Source organism: Theropithecus gelada, chromosome 12 (genome assembly GCF_003255815.1).
Source record: "Theropithecus gelada isolate Dixy chromosome 12, Tgel_1.0, whole genome shotgun sequence".
Lineage (NCBI taxonomy): Eukaryota > Metazoa > Chordata > Mammalia > Primates > Cercopithecidae > Theropithecus > Theropithecus gelada.
Window position 1 is genome coordinate 72,390,170 of NC_037680.1, and position 26,469 is coordinate 72,416,638.

The following is a 26,469-nucleotide window of genomic DNA, read 5'->3' on the forward strand; positions in this document are numbered from 1 at the left end:
CAAGGAGAACTACAAAACACTACTGAAAGAAATCACAGATGACACGAACAAATAGAAAGATATTCCATGTTCATGGATTAGAAAAATCAGTATCATTAAAATGGTCATATTGGTGGTTCCAAGATGGCTGAATAGGAACAGCTCCAGTCTACAGCTCCCAGCATGAGCAATGCAGATGGGTGATTTCTGCATTTCCAACTGAGGTACCAGGTTCATCTCACTGGGGCTTGTTAGACAGTGGGTGTAGGACAGTGGGTGCAGCCCACTGAGTGTGAGCCGAAGCAGGGTGAGGCATTGCCTCACCCGGGAAGTGCAAGAGGTCAGGGAATTCCCTTTTGCAGCCAAGGGAAGCTGTGACAGATGGCACCTGGAAAATTGGGTCACTCCCACCCTAATACTGCGCTTTTCCAATGGTCTTAGCAAACGGCACACCAGGAGATTATATCTCACACCTGGCTCGGAGGGTCCCACGCCCACGAAGCCTTGCTCATTGCTAGCACAGCAGTCTGGGATCCAACAGCAAGGCAGCAGCAAGGCTCGGGGAGGGGTGCCCGCCATTGCTGAGGCTTGAGTAGGTAAACAAAGCAGCCACAAAGCTTGAACTGGGTGGAGCCCACCACAGCTCAAGGAGGCATGCCTGCCTTTGTAGACTTCACCTCTGGGGGCAGGGCATAGCCGAACAAAAGGCAGCAGAAACCTCTGCAGACTTAAATGTCCCTATCTGACAGCTTGGAAGAGAGTAGTGGTTCTCCCAGCACGGAGTTTGAGATCTGAGAACCGACAGACTGCCTCCTCAAGTGGGTCCCTGACCCCCAAGTAGCCTAACTGGGAGGCACCCATCAGTAGGGGCAGACTGACACCTCACATGGCCAGGTACCCCTCTGAGACGAAGCTTCTAGAGGAACGATTAGGCAGCAACGTTTACTGTTTAGCAATATTCGCTGTTCTGCAGCCTCCGCTGCTGATACCCAGGCAAACAGGGTTGGGAGTGGACCTCAAGCAAACTCCAACAGACCTGCAGCTGAGGCTCCTGACTGTTAGAAGGAAAACTAACAAACAGAAAGGACATCCACACCAAAACTCCATCTGTACGTCACCATCATCAAAGACCAAGGTAGATAAAACCATAAAGATGGGGAAAAACAGTGCAGAAAAGCTGAAAATTCTCAATATCAGAGCACCTCTCCCCCTCCTTGCCAGCAACGGAACAAAGCTGGACGGAGAATGACTTTGATGAGTTGAGAGAACAAGGCTTCAGAGGATCAAACTTCTCTGAGCTAAAGGAGGAAGTTCAAACCCATTGCAAAGAAGCCAAAAACCTTGAAAAAAGATTAGATGAATGGCTAACTAGAATAACCAGTGTAGAGAAGTCCTTAAACGACCTGATGGAGCTGAAAACTGTGGCACGAGAACTACATGACGAATGCACAAGCTTCAGTAGCCAATTCGACCAACTGGAAGAAACAGTATCAGTGATTGAAGATCAAATGAATGAAATGAAGCGAGAAGAGAAATTTAGAGAAAAAAGAGTAAAAAGAAAGGAACAAAGCCTCCAAGAAATATGGGACTATGTGAAAAGACCAAATCTATGACTGATTGGTGTATCTGAAAGTGATGGGGAGAATGGAATGAAGTTGGAAAACACTCTGCAGGATATTATCCAGGAAAATCTCCCCCATCTACCAAGGCAAGCCAACATTCCAATTCAGGAAATACAGAGAAGGCCATAAAGATACTCCTTGAGAGAAGCAACTCCAAGACACATAATTGTCATATTCACCAAAGTTGAAATGAAGGGAAAAATGTTAGGGCAGCCAGAGGGAAAGGTTGGGTTACCCATAAAGAGAAGCCCATCAGACTAACAGCAGATCTCTCAGCAGAAACTCTACAAGTCAGAAGAGAATGGGGGCCAATATTCAACATTCTTGAACACAAGAATTTTCAACCCAGAATTTCATATCCAAACTAAGCATAAGTGAAGGAAAAATAAAATTCTTTTCTCAAATGCCGAGAGATTTTGTCACCACCAGGCTTGCCTTACTAGAGCTCCTGAAGGAAGCACTAAACATGGAAAGGAACAACTGGTACCAACCACTGCAAAAACATGCCAAATTGTAAAGACCATCGATGCTAGGAAGAAACTGCATCAACTAACGGGCAAAATCACCAGCTAACATCATAATGACAGGATCAAGTTCACACATAATATTAACCTTAAATGTAAATGGGCTAAATGTTCCAATAAAAGACACAGACTGGCAAATTGGATAAAGAGTCAAGACCTATCACTTTGATGTATTCAGGAGACCCATCTCATGTGCAGAGACACACATAGGCTCAAAATAAAGGGATGGAGGAAGATCGACCAAGCAAATGGAAAACAAAAAAAGGCAGAGGTTGCAATCCTAGTCTCTGATAAAACAGACTTTAAACCAACAAAGATCAAAAGAGATGAAGAAGACCATTACATAATGGTAACGGGATCAATTCAACAAGAAGAGCTAACTATCCTAAATATATATCTACCCAACACAGGAGCAACCAGCTGCATAAAGCAAGCCCTTAAAGACTTACAAAGAGACTTAGACTTCCACACAATAATGATGGGAGACTTTAACACCCCACTGTCAACATTAGACAGATCAATGAGACAGAAAGTTAACAAGGATATCCAGGAATTGAACCTCAGCTCTGCACCAAGTGGACCTAATAGATGTCTACAGAACTCTCCACCCCAAATCAACAGAATATACATTCTGTCAGCACCAATCACACTTATTCCAAAATTGACCACATAGTTGGAAGTAAAGCACTCCTCAGCAAATGTACAAGAACAGAAATTATAACAAACTGTCTCTCAGACCATAGTGCAATCAAACTAGAACTCAGGATTAAGAAACTCAATCAAAACCGCTCAACTACATGGAAACTGAACAACCTATTCCTGAATAATTACTAGGTACATAACAAAATGAAGGCAGAAATAAAGATGTTCTTTGAAACCAATGAGAACAAAGATACAACATACCAGAATCTCTGGGACACATTTAAAGCAGTAGAGGGAAATTTATACCACAAAATGCCCACAAGAGAAAGTAGGAAAGATCTAAAATTGACACTCTAACATCACAATTAAAAGAACTAGAGAAGCAAGAGTAAACACATTCAAAAGCTAGCAGAAGGCAAGAAATAACTAAGATCAGAACAGAACTGAAGGAGATAGAGACACAAAAAAACCTCCAAAAAATCAATGAATCCAGAAGCTGGTTTTTTGAAAAGATCAACAAAATTGATAGACTGTTAGCAAGACTATTAAGAAAAAAAGAGAGAGGCCGGGCGCAGTGGCTCAAGCCTGTAATCCCAGCACTTTGGGAGGCCGAGGCGGGCGGATCACGAGGTCAGGAGATCGAGACCATCCTGGCTAACATGGTGAAACCCCGTCTCTACTAAAAATACAAAAAAAAAAAAACTAGCCGGGCGTGGTGGCGGGCGCCTGTAGTCCCAGCTACTCGGAGGCTGAGGCAGGAGAATGGCCTGAACCTGGGAGGCGGAGCTTGCAGTGAGCCGAGATCGCGCCACTGCACTCCAGCCTGGGTGACACAGCGCGAGACTCCGTCTCAAAAAAAAAAAAAGAAAAGAGAGAAGAATCAAATAGATGCAATAAAAAATGATAAGGGGGATATCACCACCGACCCCACAGAAATACAAATTACCATCAGAGAATACTATAAACACCTCTACGCAAATAAACTAGAAAACCTAGAAGAAATGGATAATTTCCTGGACGCATACACCCTCCCAAGACTAAAGCAGGAAGAAGTTGAATCCCTGAATAGATCAATAGCAGGCTCTGAAATTGAGGCAATAATTAATAGCCTACCAACCAAAAAAAGTCCAGGACCAGACAGATACACAGCTGAATTCTACCAGAGGTACAAGGAGGAGGTGAAGCTATCCCAATCAATAGAAAAAGAGGGAATCCTCCCTAACTCATTTTATGAGGCCAGCATCAGCCTGATACCAAAGCCTAGCAGAGACACAACAACAAAAAAAAGAGAATTGTAGACCAATATACCTGATGAACACTAATGCAAAAATCCTCAATAAAATACTGGCAAAATGAATCCAGCAGCACATCAAAAAGCATATCCACCTTGATCAAATGGGCTTCATCCCTGGGATGCAAGGCTGGTTCAACATACACAAATCAGTAAACATAATCCATCATATAAACAGAACCAAAGACAAAAATCACATGATTATCTCAATAGATGCAGAAAAGGCCTTTGACAAAATTCAACAGCCCTTCATGCTAAAAACTCTCAATAAATTCAGTATTGATGAGACGTATCTCAAAATAATAAGAGCTATTTATGACAAACCCACGGCCAATATCATACTGAATGGGCAAAAACTGGAAGCATTCCTTTTGAAAACTGGCACAAGACAGGGATTGCCCTCTCTCACCACTTCTATTCAACAGTGTTGGAAGTACTGGCCAGGGCAGCCAGGCAGGAAAAAGAAAGGAAGGGTATTCAATTAGGAAAAGAAGAAGTTAAATTGTCCCTGTTTGCAGATGACATGATTGTATACTTAGAAAACCCTATCATCTCAGCCCAAAATCTCCTTAAGCTGATAAGCAACTTCAGCAAAGTCTCAGGATACAATATCAATGTGCAAAAATCACACGCATTCGTATACACCAATAACAGACAAACAGAGAGCCAAATCATGAGTGAACTCCCATTCACAATAGCTTCAAAGAGAATAAAATACCTAGGAATCCAACTTACAAGGGATGTGAAGGACCTCTTCAAGGAGAACTACAAACCACTGCTCAGTGAAATAAAAGAGGACACAAACAAATGGAAGAATATACCATGCTCATGGAAAGGAAGAATCAATATCATGAAAATGGTCATATTGCCCAAGATAATTTATAGATTCAATGCCATCCCCTTTAATCTACCAATGACTTTCTTCACAGAATTGGAAAAAACTACTCTAAAGTTCATATGGAACCAAAAAAGAGCCCGCATTACCAAGTCAATCCTAAGCCAAAAGAACAAAGCTGGAGGCATCATGCTACCTGACTTCAAATTATACTACAAGGCTACAGTAACCAAAACAGCATGGTACTGGTATCAAAACAGAGACACAGACCAATGGAACAGAACAGAGTCCTCAGAAATAATACCACACATCTACAACCATCTGATCTTTGACAAACCTGACAAAAACAAGAAATGGGGAAAATGGGGAAAGAATTTGCTATTTAACAAATGGTGCTAGGAAAACTGGCTAGCCATATGTAGAAAGCTGAAACTGGATCCCTTCCTTATACCTTATACAAAAATTAATTTCAAGATGGATAAAGACTTAAATGTTAGACCTAAAACCATAAAAACCCTAGAAGAAAACCTAGGCAATACCATTCAGGATACAGGCATGGGCAAGGACTTCATGTCTAAAACACCAAAAGCAACGGCAACAAAAGCCAAAATTGACAAATGGGATCTAATTAAAGTAAAGAGCTTCTGCACAGCAAAAGAAACTACCATCTGAGTGAACAAGCAACCTACAGAATGGGAGAAAATTTTTGCAATCTACTCATCTGACAAAGAGGCTAATATTCAGAACCTACAAAGAACTCAAACAAATTTAAAAGAAAAAAAAAAAACCCTCAAAAGGTGGGCAAAGGATATGAACAGACACTTCTCAAAAGAAGACATTTATGCAGCCAACAGACATGAAAAAATGCTCATCATCACTGGCCATCAGAGAAATGCAAATCAAAACCACAATGAGACACCATCTCACACCAGTTAGAATGGTGATCACTAGAAAGTCAGGAAACAACAGGTGCTAGACAGGATGTGGAAAAACAGGAACACTTTTATGCTGTTGGTGGGACTGTAAACTAGTTCAACCATTGTGGAAAACAGTGTGGTGATTCCTCAAGGATCTAGAACTAGAAATACCATTTGACCCAGTCATCCCATTACTGGGTATATACCCAAAGGATTATAAGTCATGCTGCTATAAAGACACATGCACATGTATGTTTATTGTGGCACTATTCCCAATTGCAAAGACTTGGAACCAACCGACGTGTCCATCAATGATAGACTGGATAAAGAAAATTTGGCAAATATACACCATGGAATACTATGCAGTCATATAAAAGGATGAGTTCATGTCCTTTGTAGGGACATGGATGAAGCTAGAAACCATCATTCTCAGCAAACTATCGCAAGGACAAAAAACCAAATACTGCATGTTCTCACTCATAGGTGGGAATTGAACACTGAGAACACCTGGACTCAGGAAGGGGAACATTGCACACCAGGGCCTGTCATGGGGTGGCGGGGGGAGGGATAGCATTGGGAGATATATCTAATGTAAATGACGAGTTAATGGTTGCAGCACACCAACATGGCACATTTGTACATATGTAACAAACCTGCATGTTGTGCACATGTACCCTAGAACTTGAAGTATAATAATAATTAAAAAATGGTCATACTGCCCAAAGCAACCTACGGATTCAACACTATTCCCATCAAGCTACCAACATCATTTTTCACAGAACTAGAAAACAACATTTGAAAATTCACATGGAACCACAAGAGCCTGAATAGTCAAATAAATACTAAGCAAAAAGAATGAAGCCAGAAGCATTACATTAGTCAACTTCAAAGTATACTATAAGGCTATCATATCCAACACAGCATTGTATGCATACAAAAACAGGCACACAGACTAATGGAACAGAATAGGGAGCCCAGAAATAAAGGTGCACACCTATACCCATCTGCTCTTTGACAAAGTCAACAAAAATAAGTAATGGAGAAAGGACTCTCTATTCAATAAATGGTACTTAAATAGCTGGCTAGCCATATGAAGAAGAATGAAACTTTGCCCTCTAACTTTCATTATATACAAAAATTAACTCAAGATGGATTCATATTTAAATGTAAGACTTCAAACTATAAGAATCCTAGAAGAAAACCTAAGACACACCACTATAGACATTGGCCTTGGGAAAGAATGTATGACTAAGTTCTCAAAAGCATTTGCAACAAAAACAAAAATCGACAAGTGGGACCAAGAGTTTTGGCACAGCAAAAGAAACTATCAACAGAGTAAATAGACAACCTATAGACTGTGAGAAAACATTCACAAACTATGTATCTGACCAAGGTCTAATATCCAGATTCTATAAGGAACTTAAACAATTGAACAAGCAAAAAACAAATAACCCCATTAAAAAATGGGCAGCAGGCCAGGTGCGGTGGCTTATGCCTGTAATCCCAGCAATTTGGGAGGTAAAGACAGGCGGATCACAAGGTCAAGAGATTGAGACCATCCTGGCCAACATGGTGAAAACCCCATCTCTTCTAAAATTACAAAAATTAGTTGGGCGTGGTGGTGCATGCCTATAGTCCTAGCTACTCAGGAGGCTGAGGCAGGAGAATTGCTTAAATCTGGGAGGTGAAGGTTGCAGTGAGACGAGATTGTACCACTGCACTCCAGCCTGGTGACAGAGTGAGACTCCATCTCAAAAAGAAAAGAAAAGAAAATGGGCAGCAGACATGATGAGATACCATCTCACCCCACTCAGAATGGCTATTCCTAAAAAGTCAAAAAACAAAAAATGCTGATAAGGCTGCAGAGAAAAGGGAATGCTTATACACTATTGGTGGGATTGTAAATTAGTTCAGCCACTGTGGAAAGCAGTTTGGAGATTTCTCAAAGAACTTAGAACTACCATTCAACCTAGCAACTCCATTACTGAGTATATATCCAAAAGAAAATAAATTGTTCTATCAAAAAAGACACATAAACTCATATGGAGCAGTACTAAAAATAGCAAAGACATGGAATCAACCTAGGTGCCATCAATGGTGGACTGGATTAAGAAAATGTGGTAAATATACACCATATAATACTATGCAGCCACAAAAATAATGAAATTATGTTCTTTGCAGCAACATGGATGCAGCTGGAGACCATTATCCTAAATGAATTAACACAGGAACAGAAAATCAAATACACATGTTCCCACTTACAGGTAAGTGGAAACTCAACCTTAGGTACTCATGGTCATAGATGGGAATGGCAACAATAGACACTGGGGACTACCACAAGGAGGAGGAAGAGGGGGCACAGGGTTGATATACTAACTATTGGGTACTATGCTCAGTACCTTGGTGATGGGATCAATTACTCCCCAAACCTCAGAATCACACAATATATCTATGTAACAAACCTGCACATGTACCTCTGAATCTAAAAGTTGATATTTAAAAAAAAATTAAATTAATTAATTAATTATACTCCCTTTCTATTCCTTTGCTCCATCATGATTTTTATTCTTGACTAAAAACTTGAATGCTAAGCTCACATTATAGTAAAAAAAAAAAAAACGGAGTGCTCAATCTTTATTTATTGGTGTGCCTTGAAATTCTCTATTAGTAAAAATAATCACAAATGATTGAGCTGACAATACGTTTTATGAAATGTGAAAAATATGAAGTTGCTATTAATTGTAGGAAGTATACATTATTTTCTAACATTTTGTATGCATTTCATACATATACTGAACAAAAAGATTCATACATGTCAAAGAGATTGATGTGATCATGTACAGAGGTGCTTCCAAGGCAAGACTAAAGATAGATTGCATAGAACAAAGTGTATCTAATTAATGATGAAAGCACTAGCATGTGGCCGCAAGAAATGAGCAGATGCATTACTCAAACCCAAGTGTTCTGTAGTATGGATGGTATTTTGTTCCACTTTTCTAATGAGTCACTACAAAATTACTATCATAGACCATCTCTTTGCCTTCAAGTTATCTATCACATTTGAATGGTAATTCCATGCCTCCATTTCTGTTTCAAAAACAGTACAAAATAGTATATTTCTAATAACATTAATATTCTAGCATCCTTTTCTAAAAATCGTAAGTATAATTGGCTACCTTGTGGATGGAGTTAATCATAACTCTCTCTAATTCAACCAACCACTTCTCCACTTGACCTCTGGCTTTGGCTGTTGAAATGATCTCTATGAGTTCCACAACCTCTCCTTCACTGCTCTTCATGTGAGTAATGTCTAAAGTTTCTGTAAATTCTACCTTTGCAATTCCTTCAAAACATTTCTTCAAGTGGGGTTGCACCCTGTCAGGAAAAATATTTTTAAGAGAATTAACCAAGTTAAAACAATTCCTTACATTCCAGTGTTCCTCATGCAGCAATCTTCGTTTAAAGTTCATAAATGTGTAGTGTTAGACCTGTGCTAGGTGCTGCTGGGAATGAAATGCTGTGCAAAAACCAGAAACCCCCAAAACAAGCAAACAAAAAAACACAAGCTCTGCCTACCTGGATTATATAGTCCATGGAGATGTCAGTATTAACTGAATAATCACAAAACATCTGTAATATCACAATTACAGTAAGAGCTACAGAGACAACCACAAGGCTTTGTCTTCAACAGAATGAATTAAAAGATGCTAAAGGTAACAAAAGGAGAAAACCAATCTTGACTAACAGATAAATACATGAATCTGAAGAATCTTCAAATGCACAAAAGTAGTCATTTCAACTGGGATCTTCAGAGACTGCTTGAAAATTGTGGACTACCTTTAGTAACTTAGGTACTTTACAGTTTACTAAGTCAACTGCATTGACAGTATCCAACTATTAGTCTATTCAATGTAATACAGATAGGACTGACACAACTCCTCATTTTTGGCACACTACCAATAATCCGTCACATTCATCTTTCAAATGGGCAAAAAGAAGCAGAGTATAAAAACTCAGATAGAAATCTGAGCCTAAATTTACCTTTTGTTTAGATTACATATCCCCTACTTTGAAGGCACAAGATACAAAATTAACAAATTTGTTTAACAAATATCTATTCACTGTTTACTTTATATCAGATGGTCTTCTAAGGATTGAGCAGCGGGAAAAAAACAGTCAAAAAATCTCTACCATGGTGGAGCTTATATTCTGCTAGAAGAAGACATGCCGTTAACAAATAGGTAAATTATAGAGTATGCCAGATGATAACAAGTATGCAGACAGAAAATGAGGCAAGGAAAATAAGTCCAGGAAAGAGGGCAAGTTGAGCATGGAGGGAGCTGCCTCTTTAAATATGGTGGTCAGGGAGGACCTCTCTGAATGACAGATGTTTAGGCAGATTTCCACAAAGACTTACAGGAGGTAAAGGAAGAAGTGTGATGGACATTTGGGTAAGGAGCATCCCAGGCAAGGGAACAGTACACTGAAAAAGGAGGCTGCCCCTTTTACTGGGGAATTTGCAAAAAAGCTGGTGGACTGCAGGCAGAGTGAGCAAGAAGACTAGTAGGTGATGAATAGGAAGGATAACAGGGGAAAGATAATCTGTGTGGGACATCACAAACCATTGTGAGGGCACTGGCTTTTATTCTGAATGTGCTGTGAAAGAGTCGTGTTCTGAAAAATCTGTAAGATGTGGTAAGTTAAGAAATCTGGCCAGGCGCGGTGGCCCACACCTGTAATCCCAGCACTTTGGGAGGCTGAGGCGGGTGGATCACTGGAGGTCAGGAGTTCAAGACCAGCCTGGCCAACTTGGTGAAACCCCCGTCTCTACTAAAAATACCAAAATTAGCTGGGCATGGTGGCACATGCCTGTAATCCCAGCTCCTCCAGAAGCTGAGGCAGGAGAATTACTTGAACATGGAAGGCGGAGGTTGCAGTGAGCCAAGGTGGCGCCATTGCACTCCAGCCTGGGAAAGAAGAGTGAAACTCCCATCTCAAAAACAAACAAACAAACAAACAAAAGAAAACGACTCCATGGTTCATTCAGTGATACTACTTACATTTTTAATAATTATCCAAAGTTGATTATACAATACTTGGAACATTCTTGTAGAAAAATTATTATATAAACATGATTATATATATTTATGTTCTACTTTGTTCTAAAAATTAAGTTTAAGTGGATAAATTTAGTCATGTATTCTACATGTAAATTACTTACCTAGTGGGGTCTTTAGTCTCAGATAGTATCTCAAGAAGTTCATCATTGGACAAAAAAAAGAATCTGGGGAAAAAGAGGCGTTTCTTTTCCAAATATTCATTAAGTCCTTTAAGAATGAGCTCTAAAAGTTCATTAGACTTTTTCAGCCTTTCCAGCATTCTGTCAATGGTTACAACTGTCAGAACATGTTTATCCTAAAAATAAAAATAAAAAACACTCAATTCAAAAATATTAGATACTAACTTCATTTATATTCATATTGTATTTGAGATTATATGTTTGTAATCAAACAAAGGTTTTATAAATTTTAAGGGGAGTATGTTTTTTAAAAGTAGTCTTGCATGTTCTAAGTCTACTTGGCCTCTCTCTTTGATTCTATAAAAGTCACATCGATTTAATCCTCAGCCCTGTTCATAATTTCTCACTCTAAGTTGAGAAGTGTAAGAAACAGAAAACGAGTGAGAGAGAGAACACTGCCTGAACTCACAAGAAGGACAGTGGAAACAAACTGGTATGAGATATTTTCTTTTGTCTTTTATTCTTTGAGGAAAAGAATTCTAAACAGTAAGTCATGATTATAAGTATTATTTTGAATTTTGTTATGAATAATAATAAAATAACAGAATCCCTGTTTTATAACTATAGAGAAAAAAGTAAGGGTTGAGGAAAGAAAGAAGCAAGGTTTCTAAGAAGATCTTACACTGTAAACAATGACCCCTGAAACTACTTTATAACACTTCTTGCTGAAGGACTCAAGTTCAAGGTGTGTTCTTCCTGAACTCTCTAAAGACAGACTGTTCCACCTTTAAGGCAAGGTGAACATTCTCACTAGAAAGTGTCACTGTGAGCTGTTTGCTTTACAGTGATTCAAACACAATCAAATATTTTTAAAAGAGCTTTCTTTTATCCTGTGTATTCAAAATAAGAATTATAACCAAAAGCTGATCTTAAAGAACTCATATTTTTAAAAAAGTAAATAAAGTTTATGGATTTCTCAAAATATCCACACAGTAACCACTGAGTTTATGAAAATCTTTAGAAGTGCATATAAAAATACAGCCTAGATATAGCTGAAATAGAATTATTTTTACTTTTTTTTCTGTAACACATGGTTGATGTCATCTGGGTCTATTGTTGGTCTTATAATTCCAAAGTCAGTGTTCACTATTGACACCATTGACAATGTAAGGAAAGTTCTTTACTGAATAAGCTTGAAGGTGTTGAAAAAAGCAAAAAAGGTGCTAACACAATAAAGATTTCAATCGTCAAGTAGCACATCTCATGAAAACACACCAGACATTTATTAATGTAACAGGGCATTTTAGAAAATTTATATGAAATTAAATCAAGAGAATATTACTAAAAACTAAATATTAAATTTCAAGATTAACTAATTAGATATTTTTGGTATTTAGCCATGACAGAGATAACAAAAAATGTAAGCAGTAAATTTTTTCATATAGGAATTTTATTCAATTGCAGGAGTCTCTAAAGTATGTTTTTGTTAACATACTTTGAATGTGTCTGAAAAGAAAAGATACAATTTTCTGCTTTTTTTGGATTATAACAATGCAATTTAGAAACAGCAATTTAATCAAACAAAATAATTATTATTACTTGTTTTCTCAATAAAACATGAATATATAAATCATGTAATATAATTAGATAAGCTTATCTTTAAAGCTGCATAATTTTTAAAAGGAATTTTATTATGCTTCCTGTTTTACGTTTCAAATAGACATTCACACACACACACACACACACACACACACACACACAAACACACACAGCATAACAGACTCAGGCCATCTTGTCTGCTTAAATCCGAATATCAAAATAGTGTTCTTAGAGTGCCACCTTCTGGAAAAGTATGCCTGTATTTGTTGGGGGAAAAAAGCTGAATTGTGGCTAATAAATAAAACTCCTTTCACACATGAACAGTATTTGTTATTCTCAACCAAAAAGTTTATTGCAATGTTTCCATTCTTAATCGAAGATTTGAAAGCTAAAAAATTCAGTTATTTAAACCAGTATATTCCTTTTGCTAAATATTATAATTGCCAAAATAACAAACAAACAACAACAAACCAGAATGGGAAGAGCATTCAGGTAAATTTTTTTTATTTTTGAGTTTCCAGGGTCAAACTTATTTAACCAGATTAGCTTAATAACTCTGAACCAAATATGCTACATTTTGTACTTCATACAAATATGAACTTAGGCAACAATCTATGTATCTTTGTATATAGATTTAAGATTTTAAAATAAAAGTAATCATCTTATGACTGGCAACTCAACTACCTTCACTCTCTCCCAGTGAGAAGACAAACATAATAAAGACTGTATCAGATAAAGAAAGGGGCCCAAGTTGAACAGACCTGGTGTCTGTCCCACACTGTATTCCTTACTACCTGTGCGACCTTTGCTTAATCTGAGTCCCTTTTTTATTATCCTGAAAATGGGGATAAGAGCCCTCTCTCAAAATTGGTATGAGGACTAAATTAGATAATGTATTTCAAGTGACTAATAGGGTACCTAAAACACACATACTTGAAGCGACCCTTTTATTCCCCCTTTCCTTCTCCTCACCCCAAAATTGTCTCTTGGAGAGAGTGGGGGTGGGGATTGACCCTAGGGAAAGGGGAAAATGAAGCATTTACATCACTCCATGTTTTATGGAGTTAAAATGAACATTGTATAATCTTCCATCCTTCAAGAAAGGTATTTATCATAGTAAAATAACACTGACTTTAAATTCCTCTAAGGATTGCCATAAAATCCTGGTACAGAGTCAGCATTCCATGAATGAATGCTTGAGCCTTCCATGTTAAGTGCTTGAGTGAATGCAGGTTGAGCTACACCTAGGCTCATATAGGGAAACTCAAGGAATGTACAAGTCTCCATGTCATAGAAGGCTGGTACACTTCATAGCCATGTCCTCAGAATATAGCAATAAGATGTAACAGGAAGCTACTAGAAATTTGAATCTTAGTGACTTGACACTTTAATTACTTTCTGTCTCCTGCAGGGGAAGAAATGAATTATTAATTGTCATTTTTTTGGTTAAAAGAACACTGACAATTTTTAAGTGTCTTCTTTTACTTCACAACCACCCACCAATCTCATCAGCTCTAGTGACGATCTACTAGGTTTACATTTCTAAACGAAACGAATGTGATATCAGGGGCCCGAAACTTTGAGTATATAGAGAGCTTTCTCATTTCTGCTACTAGGAAGCTTCATAGAAAATACGGTTTTGTCACTGCTCAAGGAAATAAGAAAGAACACAAAAAAATGGAAAAAAAATTCCATGCTCATGGATAGGAAGAATCAATATCATGAAACCAGCCATATTGCCCAAAGTAATTTATAGATTCAATGCTATTCTCATCAAGCTATCATTGACTTTCTTTGCAGAATTAGAAGAAACTGCTTTAAATTTCATATGGAACCAAAAAAGTGCCTGTATAGCCAAGACAATCCTAAGCAAAAAGAACAAAGCTGGAGGCATTGTGCTACCTGACTTCAAACTATACTACAAGGCTACAGTAACCAAAACAGCATGGTGCTGGTGCCAAAACAGATACATAGACCAATGGAACAGAACAGAGACCTCAGAAATAACATCACACATCTACAACCATCTGATCTTTGACAAACCTGACAAAAACAAGCAACTGGGGAAAAAAATCCCTATTTAACAAATGGTACTGGGAAAACTGGCTAGCCATATGCAGAAAACAGAAACTGGACCCCTTCCTTGCACCTTACACAGAAATTAACTCCAGATTCGTTAAAGACTTAATTATAAAACCTAAAACCATAAAAACCCTAGAAAAAGAAAACTTAGGCAATACCATTCAGGACATAGGCATGGGCAAAGACTTCATGTCTAAAACACCAAAAGCAACAGCAGCAAAAGCCAAAATTGACAAATGGGATCTCATTAAACTAAAGAGCTTCTGCACAGTAAAATAAACTATCATCAGAGTACACAGGCAACCTACAGAATGGGAGAAAATTTTTGTAATCTATCCATTTGACAAAGGGCTAATATCCAGAATCTACAAGGAACTTAAGCCAATTAAAAAAAAAAAAAAAAACCAAGCCCATCAAAAAGTGGGTGAAGGATATGAACATCCACTTCTCAAAAGAAGACATTTATGTGGCCAAGAAACATATGAAAGAAAGCTCATTATCACTGGTCATTAGAGAAATGCAAATCAAAACCACAATGAGATACCATCTCACACCAGTTAGAATGGCGATCATTAATAAGTCAGGAAATAACAGATGCTGGAGAGGATGAGAAAAAATAGGAACACTTTTACACTGCTGGTGGGAGTGTAAATTAGTTCAACCACTGTGGAAGACAGTGTGGCGATTCCTCAAGGATCTAAGACCAGAAATACCATTTGACCCAGCAATCCCATTACTGGGTATATACTGAAAGGATTATAAATCATTTTGCTATAAAGACACATGCACACCTATGTTTATTGCAGCACTACTTACAATAGCAAAGGCTTGGAAGCAACCCAAATGCCCATCAATGATAGACTGGATAAAGAAAATGTGGCACATATACACCATGGAATACTATGCAGCCATTAAAAAAATGAGTTCATGTCCTTTGCAGGGACATGGATGAAGCTGGAAGCCATCCTTCTCAGCAAACACAAGAACAGAAAACTAAACACTGTATGTTCTCACTCATAAATGGGAGTCAACCAATGAGAACATGTGGACACAGGGAGGGAAATATCACACAATGGGGCCTGTCAGGTGTTGGGGGCAAGAGGAGGGAGAGCATTGGGACAAACACCTAATGCATGCAGGGCTTAAAACTGAGATGACAGGTTGATAGGTGCAGCAAACCACCATGACACATGTATACCTTGGTAACAAACCTGCACGTTCTGCACATGTATCCCTGAACTTAAAGCAAAATAAAAAATAATAAAAAATAAAAAAGAGATAATGCTGTTTTGTACACTTAATGGAATTAAGCTCAAGCCTGCTTAGCAAATTTCTGGAAGTGTAAATTTCCTAATGCAAAATCCCTGGACAACAGAAAATTGATAAGATCCTCATTAAACCTTTTGCACTTTAAGAAAGGAAATGTAGGTTGACAGAGTATAACTTTAAACCCCTTACAATTTTAAGATTCCTTGACATCATCAGAAGCAGAAATTCTTTCACTTAGATTCAATGTATTTCTGGGATTAATCTAAATCTCAGGGCCCATTTGCCTAAAATTGAATTTTCAGAAGTTTTCCAGAATAAACTCTGAATTCTTAGAATTAACAATAATTCAAGCATCCATCTCAATTACTGATTTACTCATTTAACAAACATTTACCAAGGGCTAATGCACATTAGTGACTTTTCTCAGTGCTTGGGTGACAACAGTGGACAAAACAAAGATCCCAGCCTCCATGGGGGAGACAGACAATAAAGAATAAACATCATATTGATAAATTATATAGTAAGGTAGATGATAGATGCTACAAAAAAGAAAGAAGTGATAAGGAGTGCCAAAAAGTCAAAGATGGGTTAATTTAAAATAGGATGTTCAATGTGAGTCTCATTATAAAGGTAATATTTGAGAAAATACATCAAGGAAGCAAATCATTAGTACTGCAGATATTTAGAGGTAGCACATTCCAGGAAGAGGGTCCAACCAGCGCACAGGCCCTCGGGTAGAGTGTGTTCGTTATTTGAGAAGAAGGAAGGGTGGGGAGGAAGAAGAAGAAGGAGAAGAGGAAGAAGGAGGAAGATGAAGAGGAGGAAGAGGAAAAAGGAAGAAGAGGAAGAGGAGGAGGAAGGAGGAAGAAGAGGAGGTAGCCAGTGTGGCTGGAATAGAGTAAGTAAAGTGAAAAGTTGTAAAAACAGAGAGGTAAAAGGGTGGAATGAGCAGATCAAGAACTTCCCATTTAATGAAACCATTAACATGTCCCTCATATAGAAGTATTTCTCCCCTGGACACTGAGATTACTTAATCTAGTTAGGATAATCTCTACTAGATTTCATCCAGAAAAGCCAAAAGTTGAGAAGCAAAATTGTTGTGAGTAGATTATGCAGTTAATTGGTGAGACATGTCACTTCCATTTTTACTCCTTAATTCCCATATCCATGTACTCTGCCTATGAGAGAAACCACATGCCTGGAGCAGACAGAACGGCATCCCAAACTCCTAGAACTGCATCCCGAACTCTAGAACTGCATCCCAGACTCCTATTATGTATACTCTAGAACTGCATCCCAAACTCCTATTATCTTCCAACAGTGATATGGTTTGGTGTCCCCACCCAAATATCACCTTGAATTGTAATAATCCCTATGTGTCATAAGAGGGACCTGGTGGGAGGTAATTGAATCATTGGGGTGGGTTTTTCCTGTGCTGTTCTCATGATAGTGAATAAGTCTCATGAGATCTGATGGTTTTATAAAGGGGAGTTTCCCTGCACATGCTCTTTCGCCTGCCACCATGTAAGATGTGACTTTGCTTCTCATTTACTTTCCACCATGATTGTGAGGCCTCCCCAGCCATGTGGAACTGTAAGTCAATTAAACCTCTTTCCTTTCTAAATTACTTGGTCTCAGGCATGTCTTTATGAGCAGCATGAGAACAGATGAACACACACAAATAGAGTAAATTAATCTTCAATATAAGCCAATTCACTTTGTTTAAGGTCAATATTCATAGTAGGACTTTTACTATTATTGATGTCAGTCAACTGTCTTATTTCCCTTGTAATGTGAATTCCTTAGCATATGCAATGTTGTGTGGAAACTGTGATAATGAGTAAGTCATTCAGTAAGTCAATGAATGACAATATTGGCAGAAACTTGGTGTGGGAAAACAAAAATTCATTTGGTGCAGACACAACACTGCTGGCTTCCATACTGAAAGAGGGCTAATGTAATATTCAATTCCCTCTAAATGGCTGCTGTATCAGAAGCATTATGTTAATTTCCGCTGTTGGCAGCTTGAGCACTCAGCAGTGTTGGTGAGGGGTAGTCTGCGATAGTAATTCCTTCCGTAATTCCCACCCCTGCCATCATGACTTCTTCATTTATAGCTACAGTAGCCATGTATCCCAGTTTGATGAAGATAGTTCTGGTTCATGCTTGCTTTCCCAGACTTTTAATTGCTTTAACTCTCAAATGTTCTCCAATTTGCACAATATATTAAATGATTATTCTATTTCATAGCTCACTGTGCACATAGTGGCATATGCTGGTTGACATGTACAGACTAGGTCAACTGGTCGACCATATAATTAAGTTCCTCCTTTTGCAGCTGCACCTGTTACTAAGCAATCACATGGAACACAAATATGCTCATTTAGGTATATTCTCTGATACCTTACATACCTCTTCGCCAGTATTTCTTATTCCCAACCCTTCAAACTTGTTTCTAAGTCCTTGATTATGCAGCAAAACTGTTTGCTACTGACCATCATCAATGTAAATTCATACTTCTGACCAAGCACTCTTTCCAAGGAAAGTTAAAAAAAAAAAAACCTATTGAAGTTATGCCCACAAGAAGAATTTCCTTCCTACTGTTCTCTAAGTCCACCCCTAAGTAGGGTTATAATTTCCTCTTCTGGATGGTGCAAGCATATGCAGCACAAACATCTTCAAGCAACTCTATAACTTCTTTAAATCCAATCAAGGATTTTCTACCATTTCAGTCTAATTGAGACAGGCCATTACAGAAGCCAGGTTTGGTCAATAAAACAACTAAACAGAACCACTCACAGCTCCTTGACTAGCATGTTGAAACAGGATCTCTGGTAAGTGCACCCACACCAACACATTTGACTACATCTAGCTTAAGTTCTTTCCTCCCTACACAAGCACCATTACAATATATTGCCACTTATATTTATCTACACCTCTGCCAAGGCTTCCGGCAAGAGAGGCTAAACAGAGTTTGAGGGTCAGAGTATCCAGAGTCGATTACATCCAAGTGTCCCCATTTTCAGTTCTCACCATCCCACGCTTTCCAATATAATTAAACTATCTTTCACATAACAGATCTAGAAAGGCCATGAATTAAATTACATTGAAATTTGGTGACCTATTGAATCAGATTCTATAACTCATTTTTGGCTATATCAAATTTGTAGCTATGAGAAATAAAAGGTTCTTTCAGGAAATCACAAAAGTTTCTTAGTTGTCTGACCACATCTTGAGCAGAGAATTTAAAACTGCACTTTATACCATGTCTTTAATTTCTCTAGTGCCGTTTAAAGAATTCAGCCCATTTCACCTCCCTGGTACTTCAAATTCTTATTCTATTGACCTATTCCAGCAGCCTCACGGTCCATCAAACACTTCCCTATAAAATAGATTGTTCACTCTGGAAGTCTAAGAACATAATTGATTGAGTGATTTTTATATGGCATACCAGACACTACTAGTGTCCTATTTTCAAGCAATAACTAGATCTTCACTACTCTAAGACCCAAGTGGATCATAAACAATCCTAGATCTCATACTTGAGGTTCTGGTATAGTTTATTCAAGTTCAGTGTAGAACCTTTCTATATATTAAACAAAAAGGAATTTAACACAGGGAATAAAGTGATTGCAAAATCACTGGAAAGCCTAGGGGAGCATACTTCCAGGACAGACTACTAAAACACAACAACTGACTTTTCAGGATTTACTACTTCTGTCCCAATCAGGACTAAAGGATAACACCATTGGAAATACTGAGTTCAAGAACCCATCATGGTGGCTCTGATGCTAGAGATCAGTGGGCGGAATCAGGAGGCCACCATTATCACTGCCTCATAATACCTATAAAACTGGTAACCAGATGATAAAGTCCTGTTGGAAAAAAAAGTCATGTGTTCATGATCTGGCTTGTCAGCAGAAATAGCTAAAATGACAGAAAGATGGTCACTTTCACTTCTTCCATCCAAATCCCAAATGAGTGTATCTAATTGAAAAGATCTAATTCACTTCCAGAAAGTCGGATGTAGAGAGCCTGGGAGATGATCTTTTCTGCTTTTCAGCTTACTAGATAAAGGTGAAATGCTTGTTGCCAAATGATATTTATTACAGTAAAGAAAACAAGGAAAATAAAGAATGAGTACTAAGTTTTTGGCAATAGAAAGAATAGTGCTTATATTTATTGAGATGGGGTTAGACTAGAAATGGAAAATGTTTGGGAAGAAATTTAAGAGTGTTTTCGTCTGCTTTGCATGAAATACAAAAGACTTGGATGGGTCAAAAACCAAGTTTGGGGGTGAAATGCAGCATGCAGAGAGGGATTATCCACTTATTTCATCCCCATCTGGTGGGCAATTAACTAGTTCCCATCCCCTGAATCTTAGGAAGGGGGGCCCAAGAGAGTTCCTAAAACATTTTTTAAGTGCCTGAAAGGAGAGGAGGCTGACATCTTTCCTAGCTGGAGGTCTGGTCAGTCACCAGGTGTGCTGACCTGCTCCAATGCCACTAGAGCAGGAAACTAACTCTGGGAGAAGATGGTGTGGTGGAACGGCCAGTGAAGAAGGGGCAAGAACTATGTGCTCAAGGTTACAAAGTGGGTACAGAAGACGAATTGTGCCCTTCTGCAGACCCCAATTTTGGGCTATGGCAGGCAGATGAAAATTTTTTTCCCATAACCTAATCTTAAAAGTAAGCTGGCATATGAAATTAAAGGCTGAAGATTTGTGAAATACTGCTACAGTATGGGGTAAAGAGACATACACATAAAAAATATGTGGCAAAATACACCATCACAAGGTCAGTCTGAAAATGTAGCCACATCTCCCAGACAATGACCAAACCTAGGGGAGATATTCAAGATGAAGTCCCTCAGCGGCCAAACCTGTGTTGGAATCTTCACCTGTCTACCCTGGGTTAATCTGTGCTCATTACATATCCGTAACTCTCCAAAGCGCTAGACCAGTTGTGAAGACCAACAGAAAAGGCACAGGGCCTCCACATCACTGATAGGAGGTTATCTACCTTATGACCACCGACAAAAAAACAACAGCCCATTTTGCAGGATCAAGTAGATCAGAAAATGTTCTTTTACTCTCACTCTCTCTTTCTTCCTCTCTCTCTCTCCCTCTCCCTCTTACTGTCTCTCTCCCCATCCCTCCCTTCCTCCTTCTCTTCACCTGGTCCTTGTCCCAACCCCAGATGAGAAGCACAGGAGGAGAGAAGTAGAGTGGGAGAGCAGTCTCCATATCTCCCCGCCCCTGGAACTTCAGGTTTACCTGCATTGTGGGGAAGAGGAGAGCTCAGAGTAGAACAGAAGACTGAGGTTTTGAAACAGGTACAACTAAGTCTTCATAGACAAAACTCTCTTAATAAGCAAAAGTGACTGAAAAATTCTGGAATTAGATTGAAAGATCAATAAGGGAGCCTCTCCGAGAGAGAAAGGGCACTGGTTGAATATAGCTGGTAGCATGAATTATAAGATTATTTCATGTTTACACCTCAAGGAAACCAAGACATCTCAATACAGCCAATTATACATATATGTATATGAAATATTATATATAATATATATATAGCTGGACAATATATATATTATATATATAAAGTGTGTATATATATTATATATATATATAAAGAGTGTGTGTGTATATATATATAAAATAGTATTTTTAGTAGAGACAGGGTTTCACCATGTTGACTAGGCTAGTCTCGAACTCCTGACCTCAGGTAATCCACCGCCTTGGCCTCCCAGAGTGCTGGGATTACAGGTGTGAGCCACATGTCTTCTTTTTTAAAATTATTATTATACTTTAAGTTCTGGGATACATGTGCAGAACGTGCAGGTTCGTTACATAGGTATATATGTGCCATGGTGGTTTGCTGCACCTATCAATCCATCATCTACATTAGGTATTTCTCCTAATGCTATCTCTCCCCTAGCCCCCAATCCCCCAACAGGCCCCGGTGTGTGATGTTCCCCTCCCTGTGTCCATGTGTTCTCATTTTTCAACTCCCATTTATGAGTGAGAACATGTGGTGTTTGGTTTTCTGTTCCTGTGTTAGTTTGCTGAAAATGATAGTTTCCAGTTTCATTCATGTCCCTGTAAAGGACATGAACTCATCATTTTTTATGGCTGCATAGTATTCCATGGTGTATATGTGCCACATTTTCTTTATCCAGTCTATCATTGATGGACATTTGGGTTGGTTCCAAGTCTTTGCTATTGTGAACAGTGCTGCAATAAACATAGGTGTGCATGTGTCTTTATAGCAAAATGATTTATAATCCTTTTGGTACATACCCAGTAATGGGATTGCTGGGTCAAATGGTATTTCTGGTCTTAGATCCTTGAGGAATCGCCACACTGTTTTCCACAATAGTTGAACTAATTTACACTCCCACCAGCAGTGTAAAAGTGTTCCTATTTCTCTACAGCCTCTCCAGCATTATTGTTTCCTGATTTTTTGATGATCGCCATTCTAACTGGTGTGAGATGGTATCTCATTGTGGTTTTGATTCGCATTTCTCTAACAACCAGTGATAATAAGCTTTTTTTTTCATATGTTTGTTGGCCGCATAAATGTCTTCTTTTGAGAAGTGTCTGTTCACATTCCTTGCCCACTTTCTGATGGGGCTGTTTTTTTCTTGTAAATTGGCTTAAGTTCCTTGTAGATTCTGGATATTAGCCCTTTGTCAGATGGACAGATTGCAAAAATTTTCTCACATTCTGTAGGTTGCCTGTTCCCTCTGATGATAGTTTATTTTGCTGTGCAGAAGCTCTTTAATTAGATCCCATTTGTCAATTTTGGCTTTTGTTGACATTGCTTTTGGTGTTTTAGTCATGAAGTCCTTGCCCATGCCTATGTCCTGAATAGTATTGCCTAGGTTTTCTTCTAGGGCTTTTATGGTTTTAGGTTTTATGTTTAAGTCTTTAATCCATCTTGAGTTAATTTTTGTATAAGGTGTAAGGAAGGGGTCCAGTTTCTGTTTTCTGCACGTGGCTGGCCAGTTTTCCCAACACCATTTATTAAATAGGGAATCCTTTCCTCATTGCTCGTTTTTGTCAGGTTTGTCAAAGATCAGATGGTTGTAGATGTGTGGTGTGATTTCTGAGGTCTCTATTCTGTTCCATTGGTCTAGATCTCTGTTTTGGTAGCAGTACCATGCTGTTCTGGTTCCAGTACCATGCTGTTTTGATTACTGTAGCCTTGTAGCATAGTTTGAAGTCAGGCAGTGTGATGCCTCTTGCTTTGTTCTTTTTGATTAGGATTGTCTTGGCTATAAAGACTCTTTTTTGGTTCCATACGAAATTTAAAGTGGTATTTTCTAATTCTTGAAGAAAGTCAATGGTAGCTTGATGAGAACAGCATTGACTCTATTAATCACTTTGGGCAGTAGGACCATTTTCACGATACTGATTCTTCCTATCCATGAGCATGGAATGTTTTTCCATTTGTTTGTGTCTTCTCTTACTTCCTTGAGCAGTGGTTTGTAGTTTTCCTTGAAGAGGTCCTTCACATCCCTTGTAAGTTGTATTCTTAGGTATTTTATTCTCTTTGTAGCAATTGTGAATGGGAGTTCACTCATGATTTGGCTGTTTGTCTATCATTGGTATATAGGAATGCTTGTGATTTCTGCACATTGATTTTTTATCCTGAGACTTTTCTGAAGTTGCTTATCAGCTTAAGGAGATTTGGGGCTGAGACGATGGATTTTTCTAAATATACAATCATGTCATCTGCAAACAGAGACAATCTGACTTCCTCTTTCCTATTTGAATACTATGGATTGATTGATTGATTGATTGATTGATTGAGATGGAGTCTCACTCCATCGCCCTGGCTGGAGTGCAGTGGCGCAACATCAGTTCACTGCAACCTCTGCCTCCTGGGTTCAAGCAATTCTCCTGTCTTAGCCTCCTGAAGAGCTGGGACTACAGTCACGCGCCACCACACCTGGTTAATTTTTGTATTTTTAGTAGAGATGGAGTTTCACTTTGTTGGTCAGGCTGGTCGCAAACTCCTGACCACAGGTGATCCACCCGCCTCAGCCTCCCAAAGTGCTGAGATTACAGGCATAAGCCACTGCGCCTGGCTTACTCTTTCTTTCTTTCTCTTGCCTGATTACCCTGGCCAGAACTTCCAATCCTATGTTGAATAGGAGTGGTGAGAGAGGGCATATTTGTCTTGTGCCAGTTTTCAAAGGGAATGCTTCCAGGTTTTGCCCATTCAGTATGATATTGGCTGTGGGTTTGTCATAAATATCTTATTATTTTGAAAAACGTTCCATCAATACTTAGTTTATTGAGAGTTTTTAGCATAAAGTCGTGTTGAATTTTATCAAAGGCCTTTTCTGCATCTATTGAGATAATCATGTGGTTTTTGTCTTTGGTTCTGTTTATGCGATGGATTACGTTTACTGATTTGTGTATGTTGAATCAGCCTTGCATCCCTGGGATGAAACTGACTTGATCATGGTGGATAAGCTTTTTGATGTGCTGCTGGATTCAGTTTGCTAGTATTTTATTGAGGATTTTCGTATCAATGTTCATCAGGGATATTGGCCTGAAATTTTCTTTTTTTGTTGTGTCTCTGCCAGGTCTTGGTATCAGGATGATGCTGGCCTCATAAAATGGGTTAGGGGGGAATCCCTCTTTTTCTATTCTTTGGAATAGTTTCAAAAGGAGTGGTACCAGCTCCTCTTTGCACTCCTCTGGTAGAATTCGGTTGTAAATCTGTTCCTGGGCTTTTTTTGGTTAATAAGCTATTAATTACTGCCTCAATTTCAGAACTTGTTATTAGTCTATTCAGGGATTCAACTTCTTCCTGGTTTAGTTTTGGGATGGTGTATGTGTCCAGGAATTTATCCATTTCTTCCAGGTTTTGTAGTTTATTTGCGTAGAGGTATTTATAGTATTCTCTGTGACGGTAGTTTGCATTTCTGTGGGGCCGGTGGTGATATCCCCTTTATCATTTCTTTTATTGTGTCTATTTATTCTTCTCTCTTTTCTTCTTCATCAATCTGGCTAGCAGTCTATCTATTTTGTTAATCTTTTCAAAAAACTAGCTCCTGGCTGGGCGTGGTGGCTCACGCCTGTAATCCCAGCACTTTGGGAGGCCAAGGCAGGCAGATCACAAGGTCAAGAGATGGAGACCATCCTGGCTAACATGGTGAAACCCCGTCTCTACTAAAAATACAAAAACTAAATTAGCCAGGCATGGTGGCAGGTGCCTGTAGTCCCAGCTACTCGGGAGGCTAAGGCAGGAGAACGGAGTGAACCCAGGAGGCGGAGCTTGCAGCGAGCCGAGATGGCGCCACTGTACTCCAGCCTAGGCGACAGAGTGAGAGTCCGTCTCAACAAAACAAAACAAAACAAAACAAAACAAAACAAAAACACACACACACAAAACCAGCTCCTGGATTCATTTTTATTTTTTTGAAGGATTTTTTGTGTCTCTATCTCCTTCAGTTCTGCTCTGATCTAAGTTATTTCTTGTCTTCTGCTAGCTTTTGAATTTGTTTGCTCTTGGTTCTCTAGTTCTTTAAATTGTGATGTTAGGGTGTCAATTTTAGATCTTTGCCACTTTCTCCTGTGGGCATTTAGTGGTATAAATTTCACTCTAAACACTACTTTACCTGTATCCCAGAGATTCTGGTATGTTGTGTCTTTGTTCTCATTGGCTTCAAATAACTCATTTATTTCTGCCTTAATTATTTACCCAGTAGTCATTCAGGAGCAGGTTGTTCAGTTTCCATGTAGTTGTGTGGTTTTAAGTGAGTTTCTTAATCCTGAGTTCTGATTTGATTGCACCATGGTCTGAGAGACTGTTATGATTTCTGTTCTTTTGCATTTGCTGAGGAGTGTTTTACTTCCAATTATGTGGTCAAATGTAGAGTAAGTGTGATGTGGTACTGAGAAGAATGCATATTCTGTTGATTTGGGGCAGAGAGTTCTGTAGATGTCTATCAGGTCTGCTTGGTCCAGAGCTGGGTTAAAGTCCTGAATATCCTTGTTAATTTTTTGTCTTGTTGATCTGTCTAATATGGTGGGGTGTTAAACTCTCCCACTATTATTGTGTGGGAGTCCAAGTCTCTTTTTAGGTCTCTAAGAACTTGCTTTATGAATCTGGGTGCTTCTATATTGGGCACACATATATTTAGGATAGTTAGCTCTTCTTGTTGCATTGATCCCTTTACCATTATGTAATACTCTTCTTTGTCTCTTTCAATCTTTGTTGGTTTAAAGTCTGTTTTATCAGAGACTAGGATTGCAACCTCTTTTTTTTTTCTTTCCATTTGCTTGGTTAATATTCCTCCATCCCTTTATTTTGAGCCTCTGTGTGTGTTTGCACATGAGATGGGTCTCCTGAATATACCACACCAATGGGTGTTGACTCTTTATCCAATGTGCCAGTCTGTTTCTTTTAATTGGGGCATTTAACCCGCTTACATTTAAGGTTAATATTGTTA

The 26,469-nt window shown here is 38.7% G+C and overlaps 1 protein-coding gene across 1 annotated transcript in view; it reads right to left on the reverse strand.

Moving 5' to 3' along the window:
- Positions 1-26,469, reverse strand: part of DNAH7 (dynein axonemal heavy chain 7) — a 340,938-nt gene that overhangs the window by 190,454 nt on the left and 124,015 nt on the right. The window contains exons 20-21 of the mRNA XM_025404220.1: positions 11,032-11,225; positions 8,987-9,185 (exon numbers count right to left, since the gene is read on the reverse strand). Of these exons, the coding sequence (XP_025260005.1) occupies positions 8,987-9,185; positions 11,032-11,225 (393 nt within the window). The remainder of the gene's footprint in view (positions 1-8,986; positions 9,186-11,031; positions 11,226-26,469) is intronic.